We start from the raw sequence: 24,597 nt of genomic DNA, 5'->3' as shown, positions 1-24,597 counted from the left end.
CTAGAAAGTACAAACACATTGGAGCCATGTTGCCATTAGATGTCTTTTCTTAAAACAATATGCCCCTCCTCAAAAGCAAAGCAACAAACTATCATATAGCTGAGAGACTTGCTTTTGCTGCATTTGACCTTGATTAAACCACTTGAAGCAATTGGCATCTTCACATTTGCTCTTGAGCCAAAAAATGGTATCTTTCTGCAGAAGTTTTCAGCAAGTATTGAACTATATGTAATATCTCCGCTGATAATTTTTTGTGGCAGTAAATGTCATGATCCTGGTAGCCTCTTGTTTATGGGATCTGGGAGGCTGAGGGAAGTACAAATATTACAGAGTCTTTGAAGACCCTAGGGACTGGGATAGGACTTTGGAGATATTAAAGATAGAGTCCCACCACCAGTGCTCCCCCACTTCCCATTTCCTGCATTCTAGTTTTATTTTGTTTCTTCCCAGGAATCTGTGCCTTCAGCTTCCCCAACGGGTACTCCCAAACACAGTCTGAGGAAAACGACAAGCATGGAGGAGCCCAGGGGAACGCATTCCCAGGGGCAGTTCACGATGCCTCTTGCTGGAATGGGCCTAGGAAGCCTGAAGAGTGAGTTTGTGCCCAGTACCTCCACCAAGCAGCGAGGGCCGCAACCCACACTGTCTGTTGGCCAAGTGTCCAGTAGTCCAGGTAAAAGAGGAGAAAAGCCGCATAATACTGAAGCTGGGGAAATTCACAGGACTGTTGAGGAACCTGATGGGGGCGGGCATTGTGTTCAGGCAAATGTTAATGAAGAGATAGCATTTCTTTAACGATGATGAGATTTTGATTTTGCTTTAGAAGGTTTAAGAGTTTTAGGTGTAGATTTATCATTGGATGACTTCTACAGTAGGGTTAAATTAGCAAGATACAGTGTAATTAAAGAGATTTTTAGATAGCCTATTAGGACTTTTTTATTATAGGTGAAAATAGTTGCCACCAGATAGTGATAGTATAAGTAGAAAGAGTCTTGCATTCTTACAAGCCACTACCCGGACACTGTCCTTGCAAGCCACTAACTAAAAAATATGAAAGAACACATTAAAAAATATTAGCGTAAATTAGGCAACAACAGAAATGCTGTAGCACAGAGTTTAAAAGACATGAACCATCTGGTTATTGGTGTTCTTCTCTCCAATATAAGAATTAGTCATTCCAAATGAGAGCATTATTTTGGAGGCTTTTCTGGTTTTATGTATTTTTTTTTCCCCTTGAGACAGGGTCTCTCACTGTCTCCCAGGCTAGAGTGCAGTGTTGTGATCATGGCTCACTGCAGCATTGACCTCCTGAGCTCACTCGATCCTCCCACCTCAGCCTCTTGAGTAGCTGGGACTACAGGCATGCGTCATCACACCCAGCTAATATTTTTTTTGTGTGTGTGTATTTTTTGTAGAGATGGGGTTCCATCATGTTGCCCAGGCTGGGTCTTAAACTCCCAAGCTCAAGTGATCCTCCTGCCTCGGCCTCCCAAACTGCTGGCTGGGGTTACAGGCATGAGCCCCCGGGCCGGACCTCTTTTCTATTGTTAAATGTGTTCTGGATGAGTGATGTGCCCGATAAGTGGGAGCTGCTCTGAGCTGCTAGAGAGGGAGGCAGAATATGATGAGCTGCAAAGAGCAGTCCAGTGTGATGAGACTTTGCAAGATGCAGGACACTAGCTGAGAGAGGCTGCTGAGTGTCTTGTTACATAGATCCGAGGAATTGTTAGCTCTCTCTGGTACCTTATAGTCCTAGAGGTGACAGGAAGGTGGTTTTAATTATGTTGATCTTTTAACAAGATAATTTTCATCACCGTAGTAGTAGTTGTGAAACACTATGTGCCAAACATTGTGGTGCATTATTTACATTAATTATTTTGTTCACATTTCACTCCTGTAGGGTTTTAATTTTTTTTATTTTTATTTATTTTTTTATTTTTTTGAGACGGAGTCTCGCTCTGTCACCCAGGCTGGAGTGCAGTGGTGCGATCTCGGTTCACTACAAGCTCCGCCTCCTGGGTTCACGCCATTCTGCTGCCTCAGCCTCCTGAGTAGCTGGGACTACAGGCGCCTGCCACCGCACCCGGCTAGTTTTTTGTATTTTTTAGTAGAGATGGGGTTTCACCGTGTTAGCCAGGATGATCTCGATCTCCTGACCTCGTGATCCCCCCCCTGATTTCACAGATGAAGAGGCAAAGGCTTGCAGAGATTGGGTAACCTGACTTGCCCAAGGTTATGAGGTAGTAATGGAAGAGTTGGACTATGAATTTTGGCAGTCTGACTCCAGAACCGAATTGTAACTGAACATGATACTGTTTGCCAGTCTGTCTGCATGCACATATAGAACACAGAGGGGGCTGCATCTGAGGGCCACTCAGCATATGGTGCCTGCCGCCACTGATGTTATGACGTCCATGATGATTAGGAACAAAGCCAGTCTTACATATGTATTGGTGGATGCCTTTAAGAAGTGATTTGGGATGTTTTATAGAAAGAATGTCTCTTTTTTAACAGTATATCTCCTACTGATGTGCTATTTGTTTCTGAAATTTCACTATTAATGATACATTGTCTTGGATTAAGACAGTGGTTTTCACACTGTTTCCATGTAAACCTAGGATTCCATAGCAGTACCCTAGAGCAGCAGTCCTCAACCTTTTTGGCACCAGGGACCAGTTGCATGGAAGACAGTTTTTCCACAGACAGGGTTGGGGATGGTTTCAGGATGAAACTGTTCCACCTCAGATCATCAGGCATTAGATTCTCTTAAGGAGCACACAATCTAGATCCTTCTCTTAGGCAGTTCCCAATAGGGTTTGCACCCCTATGAAAATCTAATCCCACCGCTGATCTGACAGGAGGCAGAGCTCAGGTGGTAATGCTCGCTCACCTCCTGCTGTGAGTACCCGTCCGTGGCTTGGGGGTTTGGGACCCCTGCCCTAGAGAATCTCCAAAGCCTGCTTCATTCACTTTCCTTCCCCTGTTCTAGCAGATCAGCTCTACTTTTATCTATTCCATGTATTTATCAATGTAATTAACTAATAAAAAACTTATTTTTCAGTGCCCACTTAATGCCAGGTGTTATGATATTTTATTCCCTAGTATATTAACATGCTGTTAGACATGGCTCCTCCTACAGTGCTACTTACAGACTAATGAAAAAGACATTGAGCATTTAAATATTGATAGATTATAATAAATGTTATCATGGAAAAGACAGAAGAAGAGAGAAGACTGAATTTAGATGAGATGGGAGGGCCATGCCACCTGTAAGGCTGTTGAGGCAGCAAAGAGCTTGGCGTTTTGGGGGTAACAAAGGACAGTAAGCCTGAGGCCTAGTGAGCAGGAGAGAGAATGGCTTGAAATGAGCTTGGGAAAGAAGGCAGTGGGCTTGTGCAGGGCCTTGTAGGGATTTGGGGGAGTTTTACAGAAATAATTTTTTTTCTTTTTTGTTTTGAGATGGAGTCTTGTTCTGCCCAGGCTGGAGTGCAGTGGCGTGATCTTGGCTCACTGCAACCTCTGCCTCCTGAGTTCAAGCCATTCTCCTGCCTCAGCCTCCTGAGTAGCTGGGATTCGGGTGCCCAACACCACCCCTGGCTAATTTTTATATTTTTAGTAGAGACTGGTTTCACCCTATTGGCCAGGCTGGTCTTGAACTCCTGACCTCAGGTGATCCGCCTGCCTCAGCCTCCCAAAGTGCTGGGATTACAGGTGTGAGCCACCGCTCCCGGCTTACAGAGAGAATTTTGGATTAACCGTAGCCAGTAAGTGTATAAAATAAGTGAATGTTATGGACTGTTTATTTTTTTAAGGATTACTCAGGTATTTTGTGGGGAGAGTGGTTTTTTGAGGGCTAGAATGGAATTATGTAGGTCTAATGGAGGAGAATTCTTTTTGGTCTAGGCAAGAATGAAGGTGGTTTGGATCTGGTCAGTGGAAATGGAAGTGGTTACATGTGGCAGTATTTGTTTGAAAAAAGAATTTTAGTGCCGGGAAAAGTTTGTAAACCTTTTGGTAACATTGTGTGTGGGGAGGGATTGCGTATGGAGTCAGATTTAGTTATCAACCCCCCAGCCTCAGTTGTTGTCACAGCATGGGCATGAGACACTGTAGAACTGTGACGCGGTCTGTGCTTGGAGTGGAGGCGGGTGGGCAGGGTGTGTCGAGCACATGGAGCTTTGCATAAGGAGGTCTGGCTGCCATAGTGGAGACTCCTGGACAGTCAGTTTTCTGAGTAGTGGACAGCGCGGGGAAGCGGGCAGCTGTAAACATTTTCAAAGACAGAATGAGCTTTGCATTTTTTATTTGTTTAATGCAACCCTTTTTTGGGTCCCCTTTTCTTCATTACCTCTCTTTCCTTGGGTCCTTGTAGAAGACCATGTCTGCCTGCTGGATTGCATTGTCGTGGATCTCCAGGACATGGACATCTTTGCTGCAGAGAGACATCCAAGAGAATACTCCAAGGCACCAGAGGACAGTAGTGGAGATCTGATCTTCCCTTCCTATTTTGTGCGACAGACAGGAGGAAGCCTCTTAACCGAGCCTTGTAGGCTGAAATTGCAGGTGGAAAGGAATTTGGACAAGTGAGTGTTTTTTTTTTTTTTTTTTTTTTTTTTTGAGATGGAGTCTCGCTCTGTCTGCCCGGCAGGCTGGAGTGCAGTGGCGCAATCTCGGCTCACTGCAACCTCCACCTCCGAGGTTCAAGTGATTCTCCTCAGCCTCGGCCTCCCAATTAGCTGGGATTACAGGCACATGCCACCATGCCCAGCTAATTTTTGTATTTTTAGTAGAGATGGGGTTTTACCATGTTGTGGTCTTGAACTCCTGACCTCAGGTGTTCTGCCTGCCTCAGCCTCCCAAAGTGCTGGGATTACAGGCATGAGCCAGCATGCCCAGCCAGTGTTATATATCTGAATAACTGTCTATGATAAGTAGAATCTTAACGTGGAAATCAGTGCTATTAAGATAAGTTTGGAAGAACTAGTTATTCACTTATTTCTTCGTCTATTTAACAAATGTTTATTGAGTCCCTACTATGTGCTGAATATGAGGGCTACTATGATGAAAGAGAAAACTAATTCCTTTGAAGGAACTTATGTTTTGTTGAGGGAATACAGGTAGTTAAGCAGATGATTCTAATTTAATGTTTGATTTGATCTTTTTTTTTTTTGAGATGGATTCTCGCTCTGTCACCAGGCTGGAGTGTAGTGGTGAGCTCTCGGCTCACTGCAACCTCCACTTCCCGGGTTCGAGCGATTCTCCTTCCTCAGCCTCCCAAGTAGCTGAGATTACAGGCGCACGCCATCACACCCAGCTAATTTTTGTATTTTTAGTAGAGAGGGGTTTTCACCATGTTGGCCAGGATGGTCTTGATCTCTTGACCTTGTGATCCACCTGCCTTGGCATGCCCACCTTGGCATATGGATATGGTGGCTCACGCCTGTAATCCCAGCACTTTGGGAGGTCGAGGCGGCAGATCATAAGTTCAGGAGTTCAAGACCAGCCTAGCCAACATGGTGAAACCCCGTCTCTACTAAAAAAAAAATACAAAAATTAGCCAGGCATGGTGGCGTGCGCCTGTAATCCCAGCTACTGGGGAGGCTGAGGCAGGAGAATTGCTTGAACCAGGGAGGTGGAGGTTGCAGTGAGCCGAGATTGAGCCGCTGCACTCCAGCCTGGGCGACAGAGCAAGACTGTCTCAAAAAAAAAAAAAAAAAAAAGAAAGAAAAACAGGTTTATTATTTGTATAGAGCATGATTTGAATCTCTTTTTGGCCACTCCCTTCACAGTTCTTGGTTTGGGCAAGTCATTTAATGTCACTTTTTTAGTTTCTTTCTGGATTAATGTTACAACTTAGCTGTTCTCACTGGGATGTTTGTGTTTCAGTCTTATGTGTTAGTCAAGTGCTCCCTGGCTGGTGTTCAGTTATGGTTGGCATGGGCTATATTTGGTTTTACTGGCTAAGCAGTCTTAAGAGAAGCTTCATTATTTAGAAATTGAACACTTTGTTTTCTTTTCAAGCAATGCTTTCCAAAAAAAAAAAGGTTTCCTATTCATCTTATCTAAACTTTCCCCACTCCCATCAGTGTTTCTGTGCAGATAATTGTATTCTGTTAGGCCTGATAGAAGGTGATGCTGAATGCAAGGTGTCCTGTCAGTCTCACACTGCACACACAGCAACCCGAGATGGCACTTGGTCAGCCGTCTCTGTTTTTCTTTGTTATTGCGTCATTGTCTTTTAAAACTCTGTTGTATGTCAGCTTTTCTCTGCAGACAGAATAATTTTTTTTATATACCTCTGCCATTTCAAATACTAGCCCTCTCTATACTTAGAGCATAGTGTCTGTAGGATTCACGATGCCCAGTTCATCCATGGGAGGTTAGAGAAAGCTTTTAAGTATTGAGATGTGGTATAGATGTGTGCCCCTCCCCCTCTTCAACTTTACTTCTGTCCATCCCAGCTGAGATGACGAACCTATTCAGAGTTTATCCTAATGTCCCATCTGGGCTCCGTATGAAACACTGGTGTTTGCCTTTAGTCACCACTAAATCCGAAGAGTTAAATAAAGATCTTGGCATCTTTTCTTTATTGCTTTCCCAACTGTGATATTTAAACTCTTTGTGAGTCTCATGAGGTTTGCCTTATTAATAGATTAGTTAGCTCATACTAGGTTTAAGGATTTCCCTCCCTCCATTTCTTGCTCCTTCCTTCCTTCCTTCCTTCCTTCCCTCCTTCCCTCCTTCCTTCCCTCTCTCCCTCTCTCCCTCCCACAGGGTCTCACTCTGTCACATAGGCTGGAATACAGTGGCACGATCACAGCTTACTGCACCCTTGACTTCCTGGGCTCAAGTGAACCCCCTACCTCAGCCTCCTGAGTAGCTGGGACCACAGGTGCACACCACCATGCCCAATTAATTTTTGCATTTTTTGTGGAGATGGGGTTTCATTATGTTGTCCAGGCTGGTCTCAAACTCCTGGGCTCAAGTGATCCTCCCACCTCAGCCTCCCAAAGTGCTGGGATTATAGGTGTGAGCCACCACACCTGGCCTGGTTTGAGGATTTTCTAAATGTAAATTTTGGGAGAAAAGGGGCTTTTTATAGTTGAAGCGTGACAGTCGTATTAACTTGCTTCATTTGGAGCTACATGAAATTTTTGTCACTGGAAGTAGGAATTACCTACTTGAAAATGTAGGTGAGTACCTTTTAGCCCCGTTATTTGGGTGTGAGCTATGTCATTGTTACGTTGGTGACATCTTTGTGTAAGTGATCTTTTTTCTTTTTCATAGAGAAATAAGTCATACTGTGCCAGACATATCTATCCATGGCAATCTCTCCTCAGTCCACTGCTCTCTGGATCTGTATAAATACAAGCTGATCCGCGGCTTATTAGAGAACAACCTGGGAGAACCAATAGAGGAATTTATGCGGCCTTATGATTTACAAGATCCAAGAATTCATGTGAGTGAGACCTTATGTTCTTCTGTAACTCTCATAGTCTCAGCTGACGGTCACCCTGTGTAGCTATTCCTCAAACTCACCTGGAGAAAGAAGGTGGAGCAATGAGCAAATTAGATTTCTTGGCGTGTGAACCTATTTTTAGGATGGCATCATCAGCTGTGGATTGACGGGCATTTTCCTTTTGTAGACTGTCCTGAGTGGAGAAGTGTACACCTGCATGTGCTTCCTCATTGATATGGTGAATGTAAGTCTGGAGCTTAAAGATCCAAAAAGAAAAGAAGGTGCTGGATCCCTAGCCAGGTATGCCTTTCATTATATTATTATACTGTTAGTAACAGTATCCAAATAATATACATGTTTTTGCATTGACACAGAGCAGAGGTTGCAGAGTGGTGGCCCACAGATGGAATGTTGTCTGCAGAGTGTCTTTTGGTTGATCTACACAGTGCTTTTGAAAAGTTTAGATTCATGCTCTATCAGTCAACATAGGTTAGGTTATGCTGTAATAACAGACAACCCCAAAGTATCAGTGACTTAAAACAGTGAAGATCTTTTTCTCCCTCATACTCTGTGACCATCGTGGGTCTCAGGCTGCTCTGCTCATTATAGTCACTTAGGGTGACAGAGCGGCTAGTGTTTTGATGTGCCCGAGAGAAAAATGAGCTCTGAATGGTCTTGAATGGCAACTAAATGCTCTGGCAGACTTCGTGGAGCTAAAACGTGGTCCCACACAGGGTGATGGAGTCAGAAAGTCCTGTCTTGCTGTGTGTCTGAGTAATTACGGGGTGGGAGATGCAGAACCACTTGATGTGCAGCATTGATGCCTCGCTGGCCAACATTTTCAAAGTTAGGGGCTAGGCGCAGTGGCTCAGGCCTGTAATCCTAGCACTTTGGGAAGCCGAGGCAGGAGGACTGCGTGAGGCCAGGAATTCCAGACTGGCCTGGGCAACATAGTGAGAGACCCTGTCTCTACAAAAAATTAAAAAACTAGCTGCGCATGGTGGTGCATGCCTGTAGTCCCAGCTACTCAAGGCGTTAAGGTGAGAGGATCACTTGAACGAGGAGATTGAGACTGCAGTGAGCCATGATCACACCACTGCACTCCAGCCTAGGCGACAGCTGAAACCTGGTCCCCCCCGCCCCAAAAAGTTGCGGGATTTTATATAAAAGGTTTGTATTTAGCTTCTTTTGAAAAACCGGAAGCTTTGGCAATACTAGGTCCATGTTCTCACTTGGAAGCATCTGAAAGCGGAGTAGCAGTTGCTCCCTTGAAATGGGGCATATGGTTACCTAGTACTTCGCTTATTTCTGTCACTTCCTTAGTCAGTGTAGATGTATGGATTCGTGATTACTGGTGTGGAATTTTAAAGAGTACGTTTCACACTTAATAACCTTTTCATTTTGATCTCTTATCAGCCCTGTAAGCTGGGCGTACATCACTCTTTTCCAGATAGAGTTTCTGACTAGCTTAAGGTCGTATGACTGGGAAAGTGGTTTGGCATTTGAAAACAAGACTTCAAGGCCAGTAATTCCCTGCTGAAGCACTCTGTCTTCTAGTTAGTCTTTCTGTTGAAAGTCCGCCATGGTCTGTACCTAACTCAGCTGATGCGAGCATTGCATACTGAAACTGTGGTCCCACGTTGGTGCTCTTGTGAGCCAGCAATTTTATTCCTTCCTTTTTTTTTTTTTAAGACAGAATCTCTCTCTGTTGCCCAGGCGGGACTGCAGTGGTGCCATCTCGGCTCACTGCAACTTCCACATCCCTGGCTCAACTGATCCTCCCACCTCAGCCCCCCAAGTAGCTGGGACTACAGGCATGAGCCACCTCACCCAGCAATTTTCTGTGATGATTGGCTATGCCCTTAGTTTTTCTCAATATGGAATAATTCTGTATGTATTGTCATAATGGTACTGAGTAATTATGAATTCCTTATTGCAACTTTCTCTGTTATGAAAAAACGATGGTTTCAAATGCATTTCCTGTTGGTAGATTAGTTGAATTATTCTCCGTGTGAAGAGTATTATTTGTTCCCAGTACACTATAACAGTTTCACATAAACAGTTGGACAGACCCTGGAGAGTGAAACATCCAGGCAAGCTAGAAGCTGACAGATGAAGGCCCAGAGGGACCCTTGACATCCTTTGGGGATATACAGCCTTCTTAGACTTCTGATGGGTCATGGGAATGATAACGGATTCAGAATATGTTAAACATGTGGTATTGTTACTTCTCATGCCGTTCCTACGAACAAGATCATCTCTTTGGAACTGGAAAAGTAAGATCCAAGGCACAGTGACACTAACTCCATTTTGAGGAGTCTATTAACAGAATCAACAAGAAAACTCAGAATGAAAGTTATTCTCCTTATGGGACTTAGATATATTTTTGATTTTGTTCTTGTTATCTCGAACTTATATACTTTTGTAGAATGGAAGAGTTGTGTTTCACATCTTGCCTGCTTTCTTTTCTCTTTTATAGATTTGACTTCAAGAAATGCAAACTGCTCTATGAAAGTTTTTCCAACCAAACCAAGTCCGTTAACTTGGTTGCCCATTCCATGGTGGCTTTTGACACGCGTTTTGCTGGGCAGAAGACCAGCCCTGGCATGGCCAACGTGTTCAGCTGCATCTTCCAGCCTGCCAGGAACAGCAGCACCGCCCAAGGGGCCATTCAGATTGAACTACATTTCAGGTAGCAGGTCCAGACCCTTCTCTGCCTTTCTTTATGGAGACATTCCCTTTTGGGTCAAGTCTTTGTTGGCTTTAGAACATCAAAAAACCAAGGAATGACTAGACAGATAAATAGATAATGGCTTAATCAGTGCAGTGTGCTGTATATTAATGTATTATTCCTATAATCTTGCAGTTTCATTTATTGGCCAAAAGATGTCTCTGTTGCCTTTAAAAATAAAGTAGTTAAGAATTGAGTCTCAAAATCAATCTCCTTGTAAGCTATAGACTGTTTTAATTTGTAAAGTGGCTTGGAGAAGGAAGAAATTATGCTGGTTTAAGGAAAAAAATAAAGAGACTTTTGGTCTTTACAAATAATGGAAGGAAGGTGGGTATGACTTGAATTACCCATTTATTCAAGTCTTACTGACTCATTATCCATGTATACATAGTTTTTACCTTTTTGAATTAGGTTATATTTTTCTTTCTGGTATTATGGGAGGCAGTGTTGTATGTAGAAAGAACATATAGTTTGGAATCAGACAGATCTGGGCTGAAAACCTTGCTCTCCCATTATCTAGCTGTGTGTCCTCAGACAAGTTGTTTAGCCCTTTTGAGCCTCAACTTCCTCTTATATAAAATAGAAAATTACCTATACCCACCTCATGGGGTAGAGGTAATAAAGTAATTCTGGCATATTGCTTGGCACAGTTGGCAGCTGTCATTGTTATTGCTGATATAATGTGTTGTTTTATGATATACCATTTGCTGATGTTATGGCTGAACATAGACCTTAAAACTGAAAAATTAGGCCTGATCTAAAGAAGTCTTTCAATGAAAACCCAAAAAGGAGACCCTCCTTTCTGTTAGTGCTTCATGTCATCAGACATGTTGTAAGTATAAACCACTAAGTAAAAAGATTGTGAAAAACTTTGTGGTTAAGCAAAAAACAGAACAAAAAGTCATCAGGATTATTCTTACATGTTTCTGTATGCCTGACATTTCAATGTGCTGTTCAGAATTCCCCAGGGTTTAGGTTTTGTTTTGTTTTTCGAGAGAGGTCATGATTTCTCCATATGCCTTTAGGAAGTCTAGCAGAGTAGACATTTACACTTTTTTATGAACTTTAAAATTTCAGGAGTAGGAATCCTAATTGCCTCTTATTGGGCCCTGCCATGAGCCAGGCACTTTAGCTATGCTCAGTGTAATCCTGACAAGTCTGCATAGGGGGTGACTTCTTCCTCATTTTGCAGTTTCCAAGTTAGAAACTTGGAGAAGGGTTAGTTCACTCTTCTAAGGTCACACAGCTCGTAGGTCAAGAAATCAGAGCTCAAACCTGGGTGTGTGATGTTAAAGCCCATGACGTTTCTAACAGTCTTTGGACCTATCAGGTGTCTCGTCATTGGGCTGATTGCAGTCATGTGATAAAATGGTCCCATTTTGCCTTTCATTTGGTTGAAGATGTTTCCTTTGAACAAGAGGCTGGCATCTGTTTGGTCCATCTGGAGAAACATTTCTTTTTTTTTTTTTTGAGACGTAGTCTCATTCTGTCGCCTAGGCTGGAGTGCAGTGGCACGATCTCAGTTCACTGCAACCTCCGCCTCCTGGGTTCAAGTGATTCTCCTGTCTCAGCCTCCTGAGTAGCTGGGACTACAGGCTCCTGCCACCATACCTGGCTAATTTTTGTATTTTTAGTAGAAACGGGGTTTTACCATATTGGCCAGGCTGGTCTCAAACTCCTGACCTTGTGATCTGCCCGCCTCAGCCTCCCAGAGTGCTGGGATTACAGGCGTGAGCCACCGTGCCCGGCCGGGAAACATTTCTTTTTGAGTTTACTTTATTATTATTGATCTGGCTTCCTAGACTGTCAGGTAGTTGTCTCCTTCTTATCATATTTTTAATATATAGGGAGCCTGGAAATATTTGTGTATTATAGGTGTATAATTGGAGTCAAATAATAAAGGCTTACCTTGGCTCTTGCTAACAGAAATACTATTGTTAGCGAGAGGAGTGAAGTGTTCTTTTGATGGGAATTTTTGAACGCCTTTCGTGTCTGAAGAAGAATTACTCTTCTGTTGGGATCTTGTGTGTCAAATATAAATCACTTCACAGTGTTTAAAGGCTTGAAATATTTTCCAGAAAAGGGATCCAACACACTGTGACTTTCCAGTTAAATACAGAACTCTGACAATCTATGTTCAGAATGGGGTGGAAAAATTTTACTGAGGGCAACATTTTTTCTCCATTACAAAAGAGTAGAGTGTTTCTGTGAAAAATGCTGTGTCTGTAAGAAGGAGCCGTGCATCATGATGCCCTTTTACTAGAGGCAGTGAGCCAGGTTTAGGGGAAATGAGGAGCAGAGAAACCAGCCTTAGAAATATTTCCAAGTTAGGTTTTCCCACATAGGAATACCTTTTAGGTCAGGGAACCAGGTACATGTAGTAGCTACAACCCCAGAGTCTCTTTTGGGCTTACGGAACCAAGTTCAACCCAGAAAACCCCATTTAAGTGCTCCAGCCCCTGTTTCTCTTGTCCTACTCATCTGAGGCCTATCCATTAGTAGGCCGGGCCTGCTGATGTACTAATAGGGCCTGGATGAAGCCCCTGACTGCATCATGGTTTGAGGTCAGGCCTGAGAGTCCTCGCTGGGTTTTCACATCAAATGTAGACTTTGGAGTAATGGCAACTTGTCCCCCCACCCCCACCCCAACTCTACCTCTAGGTTACTTAGGGGACATTTATCCCTGGTAAATGTCATCTTACTTGTTCTCCTTGGGCCAAAAGATGTGGGCTGTCAGGTCAATTTCAGCTAGAGAAGCAGTCTAGTACTAGTGTGTGTAAATTTGGTATTATTTATAAAGAAGTGATCCTAGATGTCAAAGAAGGAGTGCCTCACTGATCTTCTTGAAATAGCCCATAGGGAAAGAAAGTGACATTTATCAAATGCCTGCTATGTGCTTGGTGCTTTATTTCTTATCATATTAATATTCTTCATTTTATAAGTGGGGAAACAGGCTGAGAGAAGGTAGGCGACTTTCATAAGATAAGACAGCTCGTAAATGGCAGTATTTAAGTTTGCGTCTCTGACTTCAAAGCCTGTGCTCTTTACCGTACCAGAATTTCTTGACCTTAGCACTATTGACGTTTTGGGTCAGATAATTCCTTATATGGGGCTGTCCTGTACATTGTGGGATAGTTAACAGCATCCCTGGCCTCTACCTATACTAGATAGCAATAGCAACCCCCTCTAGTTGCAATTGCAATTGAAATGTGAATAAAAAATGTCTCCAAGGGCCAGGTGCAGTGGTCCACACCTGTAATCCCAGCACTTTGGTAAGCTGAGGCAGGAGGATCACTTGATCCCAGGAGTTTGAAGTTACAGTGAGCTATGATCGTGCCACTGCATTCCAGTCTGGGCAACAGAGTGTGACCCTGTCTCTAAAAAAAAAAAAAAAAAAAAAAAAAAGAAAATAATGTCTTCAGGGGAGCAAAACCATCTGATTGAGAACCACTGAGCTATATTATCTATGCTGCTTTCTTATAAAATGTTCCTTGTTGTTTAAAAATATAATGAACTTATTACACTGAATGTGTTATTAAACCAGTAATACACTGAATGTGTTATTAAACCAGTAATACACTGAATATGTTATTCAACCAGTGTTCAAAGTTTACTGATACTCAAAGCAGGCAGTTTGGAAAATACTGGAATACCACCTGCCAAAACCGAGCAGTACATTTGCAGGTTATTGAAATAACCAAGTTTCTTTTTTCCAATTTATTTTCTCCTGTCTTCTTTTTATAGATCTACCAAGGATTCCTCCTGCTTTACAGTAGTTCTCAACAATCTCCGTGTGTTTCTCATATTTGACTGGCTACTGTTAGTCCATGATTTTCTCCACACTCCCAGTGATATTAAGAAACGAAATCATGTTACTCCTTCTCGCCATCGTAACTCTAGCAGCGAATCTGCTATAGTTCCCAAAACTGTGAAGAGTGGAGTAGTTACCAAGCGGTCTTCCCTTCCTGTGTCCAATGAAAGGCACCTGGAGGTCAAGGTCAATGTAACAGGTGATTATATGTCGGTGTGATTCATTGGTGTTTACTTTGGATGTTAGGCTCAATATCTGCCTTACAGGATGATTGCTCTTTTGCCTCCCATTTTTTACATGAGCACTTACACATTTGCCTCTTTTACAGACCTGCAAGCATCAGAGGTCTTGGCCTCCATTTTCAGGTGGGAGCTGCCTGGCCCACGGAAGGCTGCAGGGTCGCTTGTCCCTGTCCCCTGCCTGCCTAGTGCTTGTGCCTGGCCCAAGCACCCGCCTGGGCAGCGGTCTTTTTTTTCCAGTGTACAGTCTGTCTGCAATTTGCCGTTTGATCTTTAGGGCCCTAACAGATGTGCTTTATGGAGTTTAGGCAAGTTTCGTATGTGAAAACCTCAGTTTTGAAGATAAGTAAGTGAGGAGATTTTTATTTTCATTACAAAAAGAATATTTTTCTTTGTATAGATGGATTTACTATGGCTTTTGTTGACTAGCAAACTCATCTAGTGCATCTATATGTATTTGTGTATTTATTATTATGTTTCTGATACCTGTACCTGCTTCTCAATGATTTTGATGAAGCTGGCTGGCACAATGCGTTTTACATGAGTTCAGTTACAAGCTTGATCTATATATGGTTTTTGATAAAAACATAGTTTAAAGCAGAGTGAATTTACTGTTAAATATATATAAATAAGTTGAAAACTTACTGATTTCAAAAATCTCGATATAAATTGGTCTGTGTTCTTTGTAAACAGTCTTGTAAATAGCTACTTAGATGCATAGTGCCTGACCAGCATTAGTACCTGAGTCTTCTTCCTGGAATTTTCAATCAGGTCATCACTTAGAGAAAGGATGATTTTGTGAACTTCTGAATATCTCCTAGGCCTCCCAGGAGGACTGGGGTGCAGTTTCTCTATCTAGTTTAGAAATATTCTAAAGAGAGGAATCACATCCCAGTCTTTCCTGCTGCTGCAGAGCTCTGTTGGTTCAGCTGCATGTGGCCAGATGCAGAGTGTTGGTTCAGGATGACAGTGTTAGTAAATGTCAGCAGACATTTTGGAGAAAAATCTTACTGGTTCATGTTGTTGCCTGGTGGAAATGCGGTGCCTCGTTTGCAACAGCCTGGTGTTTTCCAGCTTTCCAGCTCTGGCTTGATTGACGATATTGTCCTTTCCAGGTACGGAGTTTGTGGTCGTTGAAGATGTGTCCTGCTTTGACACCAATGCCATTATTCTGAAAGGCACCACAGTGCTCACCTATAAGCCCCGGTTTGTTGATCGCCCCTTTTCAGGAAGTTTGTTTGGCATCGAGGTAAGAAGTCTATGTGTTGATCACGGCACTGCGTGTTGGCTCACGAGAAAAGCGTCTGGAAGAGAATTTTACCTCTTAAACTTTCATTAGGGAAAGTAATTCATGAAATTGGAAAACCCTTGCCCTCTTCTCCTCTTTGTTTTCTCCCCAAATCTACCTGGCTATTCTAATACATGAATTCAGTCTCCCAGTGTTAGGCTATAAATATGCAGAGGGCATTTGCCTCTTTCTCTTACACCCTTTCTTCCTCAAGAAGTTCAAGGAGACCTTTCCAGTCCCCACTGCCCTGTCAGGCACCTTGTTGTGCCCTCTTGTTCTGCAGACCTCGTCCATGAAGGTGAGGCCGTGGGTCTCATTTCCCCTGCATCCCTCTCCTCACCTGGAGTGCAGCCCTGTGAAGAGCTAGGGCTTTGGGAAGGGAAACCTATTTATACAAAGTGCTAAGGATCTTATATGTTATCCTTTCAGGAATACCCGATCCATAAAAGGGCAGCTCTGCAGAGTCCTGCCTGGCTGAAAGGAGCGCATGGATAATAGTGGTGCTTTAGGCTCTCATGTCATCTCGTGAAGAAGATAATTTGTGCTGGAGTGGCCTTTGTAGCTCGAAAATGTCATTATGCAATATTAGGCTAAAAGTGCTTTGTGTCTTGTTAAGCCATGGGGTGTGGAGACAGAAGGGGAACCGTGGCAGGTTCTTGTTTCTGTCAGATGTTTGTACTTGTCTCATCTCAGCTCACATTCCCCATGCCATACTGTTAGGATATTTGGTCAGGGTTCCTTTTGCTTTACGATTGACCTTTTCATGCCCTTTTCTTTCCAGTGGTATTGCTCAAAGTTTGAAGGAATAAAACTTATTTTCACTGTTAGGAGTATATGGTTTATGGTTTTGAGACAAACATAGTGGAATAAGGCCTGTAGGGACTCTACTTCTTGACCGCTTGTTTCTGTCTTATAAAGAAACCTCCATTTGAGAGGAAGGATTTGCATGCTGGTGTGATGTGATCATGAAATTGCAATTCATCTGCCTTCCAAGCCGCCGCAATACTAGCTTTGAATGGAGAATGTTGCTGATTGATTAATGAACTGTCAGGTGCAATTGGGTTTTGTGTAGCAGAAACCCCTGAAGGAAAAAGGAAAATGAAACTTTTCTACTCTGAAGTCTTAGGACAACTACATGGCAAAATATTTGAGATCACTGGAAACTCCTTTTGGTCCTGCCTTTGAGGCAGCACAATTGGATCTGAATTTTAAGACCAGCTTGATAAATCATCGGGGGAGAATTTATAAAGTATGAATTTTGAATATGGCAAAGGACCTTGGTGTCATATGTTTTTCACAGCACTAGGATAGGTCCCAAAAAGGTGGTGGAGGGGGTGAAGAGGGTAAGAAGGACCCAAATGATTGCTCTTTTCTTTCCTCTGTGCTCTTCCTGAGCATGCAAAATTATTTGGTCCTAGAACTGAAGTCCTTTCTCCCTCTCTCCCTTCTTTCTCTCTCCCAGTGAATGTATTTATTTTTTAACCTTTTATTATAGAACATTTCAAACATATACAAAGTAAACAGAATAATATAATGAACTCCATATATACCTATCACCCAGCTTTAATAATATATTTATTTTTAATTATGAAGCTATGGGGAGGGAAAATAATCATATATGATTTCTGATAGGTTATTTTGGTGTGTTTCTTTCCTTAAAGTTGGGGAGTAACATTATTTTGGGTTGTATTTTCACATAGTCTGTGTTGTAACTGTCTTCTTAAAATCCATATGGTCTTTTTTGTCATTTTTAAATGGCCGCAAATACTCCATTGAGTAGATGTGATATAACCTTGGCTGCTCTTAATTTTTTTTAACTATTAAATAATGGTTTAGTGAATTTTTTTTTTTTTTTTTTTTTTGCTAGTTCCTAGAGAGAAGTAGGATTACTGGATCGAAGGGTGTGAGATTTGTAAGGCTTTCGGGATGTATTGCTAAACTGCCTTTTCCTCTGGGTGAACCACTGCCTGTGCTCTTAGCAGCGGTGGGGGGCCTCACTCTTCACAGCATTTATTTCAGCAGTTGTTATGGGTCTTATGATAACACATGGCTGACTGCTTCTGAGATAGCCTCTTTGTGCTGGTAGTTGGACCCTTCCTAAATCAGACAGTAATTCTCGCCATATCGCATTTCATTCTCTAGGTGTTTTCATGCCGACTAGGGAATGAGCATGATACAGCTCTTTCAATTGTGGATCCCGTACAAATTCAAGTGGAGTTGGTGGGGAATTCTTCTTATCAAAATAGTTCAGGATTGATGGATGCATTCAATAGTGAAGATTTCCCACCTGTCCTGGAGGTAATGATGCAAAATCTGTGCAATACGTTGATATGCTCTCAAACACTGCCCTATGCAGGCACTCTTATTTACTCTGAGCCCAACAACCTCTTCTTTTGTTTTGTTTTGTTTTGTTTTTTGAGATGGAGTCTTGCTCTGTTGCGCAGGCTGGAGTGCAGTGGTGCGATCTCGGCTCACTGCAAGCTCCGCCTCCTGGGTTCATGCCATTCTCCTGCCTCAGCCTCCCGAGTAGCTGGGACTACAGGCGCCCACCACCACACCCAGCTAACTTTTTGTATTTTTAGTAGAGACAGGGATGGTCTCGATCTGACCTCGTGATCTGCCCGCCTTGGCCTCCCAAAGTGCTGGGATTACAGGCATGAGCCACCACGCCCGGCCATCAACAACCTCTTAGTTACTTCAGCAAATACAAAACAAATATGGCATTGTTTCTGTCCTAGAAGATCCTACAGTCTTGGGGAGGATAAAAGTCCTGAGTTGTCTCATATAATCTTGAAGTTCTATAGATGCTTATAGAAAGCAGAACTCAGCATAGGTAGGAATATGAATCTTGAGTAAGACAAAAAATAGGAATTACATCTGTAAGAGATATGGATGCAAAACCAATGCAGCTTTAAAAAATTGCTACCTTTTTTTACATTTTGTTAGATTCAGTTACAAGCCCTGGATATCAGACTCTCCTATAATGATGTTCAGCTGTTTCTTGCCATTGCAAAATCCATCCCAGAGCAAGCTAATGCTGCAGTGCCAGACTCAGTGGCCCTGGAGTCAGACTCCATTGGCACTTACCTTCCAGGTGCATCTCGCGTTGGAGAGGAAATCAGAGAAGGGACAAGACACACCTTAGATCCTGTCTTGGGTAGGTGTTTAACTATAAAACCCACTCAGTCTTGCTAATAACGCTTCTTCTTTTTGACTCTTAAAATTTTCTTTTGCACAATTAAATTGTAGAGTTTAATTGTATGTCGTAGGTTAAGTATGACTGTAAGTCCTAAGTATGACTCTCTCATTTTTTAAAATTTAAAAACAAACAAAACATCCCTAACCAACTACTCCACTATTTTTCCTCTTTCAGTTTTTTCCAGAGTTACCTGGATAATGCCAAAGTTGAGTTTTAAGCTTTGAGAGTTCTCCTCTGAAGTTATATGAGTAACACTAAGTTTTATTTTTAAGCTTTTATTATTAATTTATTGGTTTATTTTGAGACAGGGTCTTGCTCTGTCACCCAGGTTGGAGAGCAGTGGTGTGATCATAGCTTATTGCAGTCTCAAACTCCTGGGCCCAAGCTATCTTCCCTCCTCACCCTCCTGAGTAGCTGGGAGGGACTATAGGTGTGTGCCATCATGCCTCACTAATTTTTAACATTTTTTTGTAGAGACGGGGTCTTGCTATTTTGCCCAGGCTGGTCTTGAGTTCCTGGTCTCAAGTAGTCCCCCTGCCTTAGCCTCCCAAAGTATTGGGATTACTGGTGTGAGCCACTGTGCCCACTTCTAATTTTAAGCTGTTTAAAACACAGTCAGGGGGAAATGTAGGGGTCAGATGCGAAATAGACCTTCCCCCCCACCCCAATTCCTGGCCAAGACACCACTTTAAAAACACAGTCAATATGAGGAAAAGACTCAAAGATTTCAGGGTACACTTGATAGAATTCTCCAATTAGGAGTCCAGTTTTGCTTAGAGAAATGAAATATTTTAGTCACGGGTTTTAAAATTTCTTTTCTTTTTTTCTAAAATTAGTTTGTAGATTAATTTACATAAAATTATTTATGAAAATTTTATGCTATTTGTTTCCTAGAGTTACAGCTGGCTAGGCTGCAGGAGCTGGGATTCAGCATGGATGATTGTCGCAAAGCTCTTTTGGTGTGTCAAGGTAATTTGAACAGGGTTCTGTTACCCATTGTTTATCTTGATGATATGCTTCCTTCACATTTCCTCTCTTACTTCCACAAGGCGACTTAGAGAGCTGAGTGTGTTTGGAGGACCCTTTATGTGTCTTCTCTGGACTGCATATCATCTTAGGTCAGTAATAATAACGTCACCCAGGCTGGAGTGTAGTGGTGCCACCTCAGCTCACTGCAACCTCCACCTCCCTAGTTCAAGCCATTCTCCTGCCTCAGCCTCCTGAGTACCTGGGGTTTTAGGCATGCGTCACCACACCTAGGTAATTTTTGTATTTTTAGTAGAGACGGGGTTTCACCATGTTGGCCAGACTGGTCTCGAACTCCTGACTTCAAGTGATCTGCCCGCTTTGGCCTCCCAAAATGCTGGGATGACAGGCAGCAGTCTTTAGTAGTGGATAAGAATTTGGGTTCTGAGGCCGGATGCGGTGGCTCATGCCTATAATCCCAACACTCTGGGAGCAGAGGCAGATGGATCGCCTGAGGTCAGGAGTTCAAGACCAGCCTGACCAACATGGCGAAACCCCGTCTCTACTAAAAATACAAAATTAGCTGGCATGGTGGCTTTTGCCTGTAATCCAGCTACTCAGGAGGCTGAGGCAGGAGAATCGCTTGAACCTGGGAGGCGGAGGTTACAGTGAGCCAAGATCATGCCCCTGCACTATAGCCTAGGCAACAGAGTGAGACTCTGTCTCAAAAAGAAAAAGGGACTCTGGAGCTGGCTGACTGGGTTCAGATCCTTACTCTCTGCCACTACCTATTAATGACTTTGGGAAGTGGCTTTAACCTCTGTGAACCAGTGCTTCCTTATCTGTAGAAAGAAGATAAGAGGCTGCCTCCCTCAGAGATTTCATGTAAGTAAATGACTATATGCAAAGCACTAAGAAAGTGCTAGCACACAGTAAGTGCTCTATAAATGTTAACCACTGTTACTAGTGGTTATGCTAATGGTGGTGATATTGATAATTATGACCATTTATTGAAGTCCTGTATGCCTGTCTTTGTGTTTTCTTTTTGCATCCTCTTCACAGCCCTTGGAGGCAGACATTATTATTCCCACTTGAAATGAGGAAACCAGCTCAGATTGGTTAGGTAAAACTTCTTAAGTAAACTTGTTTGAGGTCACATCTTAGTCCCCTACGATGGACTTAAAGCCAGGTCTACCTGCCTCCTAAGTCTGTGTTCTTTCTACTCCATCTCACTTCCTTTCCATCTCCATGTTTCCGTTTCTCTTCAAAAAGAGAAGTACAGCACAGGCTGCATTTCCTTTCATCTTTTTTTTCCCCTTTTTTTAAGAGACAAGGTCTCACTCTGTTGCCCAGGCTGGAATGCAATCATAGCTGTGGTGCAGTCATAGCTCACTGCAGCCTCCAACTCCTGGGCTCAAGCAATCCTCCTGCCTCAGCCTCCTTTCCAGTCTTTACACTTGTGTGCACTTTCTCTCTTTCTACTTCTCTTTTTTTTTTCTTTGAGACAGAGCCTCCCTGTCTTGCCCAGGCTGGAGCGCAGTGGCGTGATCTTGGCTCACTGCAACCTCCGCCTCCCAGGTTCAAGTGATACTCCTGCCTCAGCCTTCTGAGTAGCTGGGATTACAGGTGCCCGCCACCATGCCCAGCTAATTTTTGTATTTTTAGTAGAGACAGGATTTCCCTTTTTTGTACAGGCTGGTATTGAACTCCTGACCTCGTGATCCACCTGCCTCGGCCTCCCAAAGTGCTGAGATTACAGGCATGAGCCACTGTACCTGGCCTCTTTCTCCTTCTCTACCTACTGTGGACAGTATATCCAACACACACACGTACACATTACATTTTTAATGTACTGATAGATTCTGTTGCCAATACAATTTTATAGTCTTTTAAAAATATTTTATTGAATTATGATTGTAATTCTGTTATGATATACTTAATATATCAGCAGCATCTTCCCACATCATTGAAATTATTTATCAACACTGATCTTTTTACATTGACTCTAAGGATATATTATAATTTACTTAGTCATTCTTTACTTGTTATTCAATATTATACACACTTCTATATAGTAAACATTTTTTGGTGTGAACTTTTGTCTATGTCTTTTAAGTATATCCTTGGTAGAGTGATTTATATTTTAAATACCAGACCAAAGGGTATAGATATATTTTTCAGGCTCTTTACTTGATTTCTTTCTTTTTTTTTTAATTTTTCTTTTTTAAAAACTTTTTTGGGGCTCTTGAATCGACAAATCTTTTTCTAAAAAAATTGTATCTGGGTTATTCCAGCCAATTTATGTGTGAAAAGGCTTGTTTCATGACATACTGGTTTACATTAACTTACCTTTTGGATTCTGAAAAAAATGAAGGTAGACCTAGTTCTCATGTGTTCTTGGTTTTGTTTTACCCAGTCATTAGTTTTTGGTTTAATTAATTTTATACCCCTTAATGTTTACTTTTCCTATGCTTTTTACTCTTTCTTTAACAATTCGAGCACCTTTTTTTTTTTTTTTTTTAAAGTTCTGAGAACCTTTTGGATTTTTTTTTTTTTTTTAAATTTTAGATACTGGGTTTTGCTCTGTTGCCCAGGCTGGAGTGTAGTGGTGGCGCAATGATCAGGGCTCACTCTAGCCTCAAACTCCTCAAATGATCCTCCCACCTAAGCCTCCTGAGTAGCTGGGACTACAGGATGCACCACCATACCTGGCTAATTTTTAAATTTTTTGTAGAGACGGGGTCTTGCTATGTTGCCCAGGCTCATCTCAAATTCCTGACCTAAAGTGATCCCTTGCCTAAACCTCCCAAAGCATTGGGCTTATAAGCATTAGCCACTGTGCTCGGCCTCTGTTTGGTAATTTTTTTTTTTTTTTTGAGGCAGAGTTTTGCCCTTGTTGCCCAAGCTGGAGTGCAATGGTGCAGTCTTGGCTCCCTGCAACCTCCGCCTCCCGGGTGCAAGCGATTCTCCTGTCTCAGCCTCCCAAGTATCTGGGATTACAGGCACATGCCACCACGCCCAGCTAATTTTTGTTATTTTTAGTAGAGACGGGGTTTCACCATGTTGGTCAGGATGGTCTTAATCTCCTGACTTCATGATCTGTCCGCCTTGGCCTCCCAAAGTGCTGGGATTACAGGTGTGAGCCACTGCACCTGATCGGTAATTTTTATTTCTTTAGTAGATAAAACTTAATTCCATCAGTAATTAATATGATAATAGCAACTAATGTTTATCTGTAATGTAGATAATAGCAAATAATGTTTATTACACGCCAGGCTTCACTCTGAGAACTTTCCATGTACTCATTCGTCCCTCTTCCTGTCAGTCCTTTTAAGTGGGTGCTGTGGGGCACAAAGAGATCAAATAACTTGCCCAAGAGCCAGCAGCTGGTAAGGGCAGAACAGGACCTGAAGCCAGGCCATCTTGCTCTGGAGCCCATGCCCTCAGTCACTTACACTGTCCCTGGTACTGGCCTCTGGTGACTTACAAGTATGGGGTGGCATTGCTTCTCTTTTCTTTTTTTGGGAGGAGGGGGACTTTAGCAACCGGATTGTATTCAAGAGGCGATTAGTAACGGTTATATATTACACCCATGCAGTTCTCGCATTGCTCTCTGTTCTCAAGGCATTTGCGATTGATTGAGAAGACACATTATACACAAAGTAAGATATTTGAGAACAATTACAAAACAGCACATCAATATATTTGCAAAACTACATAGTGAAGATGAAGTACTTAGGTACCAAGTGGCGCCGTGTCTGGATCCTCTCCTGTCCTCTTCTCTCCTCTCCTTCAACAGATGGCATGGTAGAGAGGGATGGCTTCCTGGAGGCATTTTGGGCCAGATCATGAAAGGTGTGGTAAATTTGAGTGGAAGGTGTGCAACAAAATGTTTGCTTAAAAGCAGGATTATTATTATGCTGGGATTCCCTTCCACCCCCCACCCCCACCACCCCCACCCTCCTTTTTTATTAAGTCCAAGAATACTTCTGGGATCAAGGCTCTCTTGGCTTCCCAGTAGGTCTCTAGAGAATTTTATTTCTCTATTTCCTCTGTGAGTGGCTAGGGTAGCTGTGGAAGCTGGTAGAACTGATCACTTCTTAATTTCTTTGAAGGCCAATTGAAAAAGGCAGCAAGTTGGTTGTTTAAGAATGCGGAACCTCTGAAGTCTCTTTCCTTGGCCTCCACCAGCCGAGATAGCCCAGGGGCTGTGGCAGCGCCATTGATCTCTGGCGTGGAGATCAAAGCTGAGAGTGTGTGCATCTGTTTCATCGATGACTGCATGGATTGTGATGTTCCTCTCGCTGAACTCACCTTTTCCCGTGAGTGTCGTCCTGGTTTTCAGATTCATCTTGAATATTTTCAGCCATTGCTGAATTATATGGGGCCTTTTTCTTTTTTTGTCATTCATACTCTATTTAGTCATTTGGGTGAAATTTAGATAATAGTTTTACATATGTTTTTCATTATGTATATTTTAAAGAAACTTTTATTTGCCATATGTGGCCTTCAGCCTATAGCTTGGGAATAGGAATGGTCTTTGAGAAAATTTCCATTGTATTAACATCTCTAGCTAAATAATTCCTGATCTCTCCATTTTTCTTATCTTTTTATGTATCTAAAGATTGTAGTGAATACTGCTAGGCATTTAACAGATAAGCTCAGACAATAATGGTTCTGTTGTATTATCTCTTGAAAATCAAAATCAAGAATCTTACTAGAAAGTGCACTTCTGAGTCTCCACCACAGGGCCGTGTAAGGGGTAAAACGCTATTTATGTGTGAGCTGTCCTTCGCTAGAGTGGGGACCAAAGTAGGAGTACTCTATCCTTTTTTTTTTTTTACCTCAAAGGGGAGGTCTTGTTTTGTTGCCCAAGGTTGGTCTCAAACTCATGGGCTCAAGCA

General features: G+C 42.5%; 1 protein-coding gene across 7 annotated transcripts in view; it reads left to right on the top strand.

Annotated features, from left to right (window-relative positions):
- The window catches only part of VPS13D (vacuolar protein sorting 13 homolog D), a 282,625-nt gene that overhangs the window by 74,631 nt on the left and 183,397 nt on the right, over window positions 1-24,597 (top strand). For all 7 annotated transcript variants that reach the window (XM_024252889.2, XM_024252903.2, XM_024252907.3 and 4 more), the window contains 11 exons: window positions 451-673; window positions 4,373-4,583; window positions 7,288-7,459; window positions 7,647-7,759; window positions 9,939-10,151; window positions 13,935-14,200; window positions 15,356-15,489; window positions 17,671-17,826; window positions 18,475-18,685; window positions 19,622-19,696; window positions 23,809-24,015. In XM_024252889.2, coding sequence (XP_024108657.2) covers window positions 451-673; window positions 4,373-4,583; window positions 7,288-7,459; window positions 7,647-7,759; window positions 9,939-10,151; window positions 13,935-14,200; window positions 15,356-15,489; window positions 17,671-17,826; window positions 18,475-18,685; window positions 19,622-19,696; window positions 23,809-24,015 — 1,981 coding nt within the window. The remainder of the gene's footprint in view (window positions 1-450; window positions 674-4,372; window positions 4,584-7,287; window positions 7,460-7,646; window positions 7,760-9,938; window positions 10,152-13,934; window positions 14,201-15,355; window positions 15,490-17,670; window positions 17,827-18,474; window positions 18,686-19,621; window positions 19,697-23,808; window positions 24,016-24,597) is intronic.

Source organism: Pongo abelii, chromosome 1, assembly GCF_028885655.2.
Source record: "Pongo abelii isolate AG06213 chromosome 1, NHGRI_mPonAbe1-v2.0_pri, whole genome shotgun sequence".
Classification (NCBI taxonomy): Eukaryota; Metazoa; Chordata; class Mammalia; order Primates; family Hominidae; genus Pongo; species Pongo abelii.
Note: the sequence above shows the minus strand (reverse complement) of the source record. Positions and strands in the feature narration are given on the sequence as shown.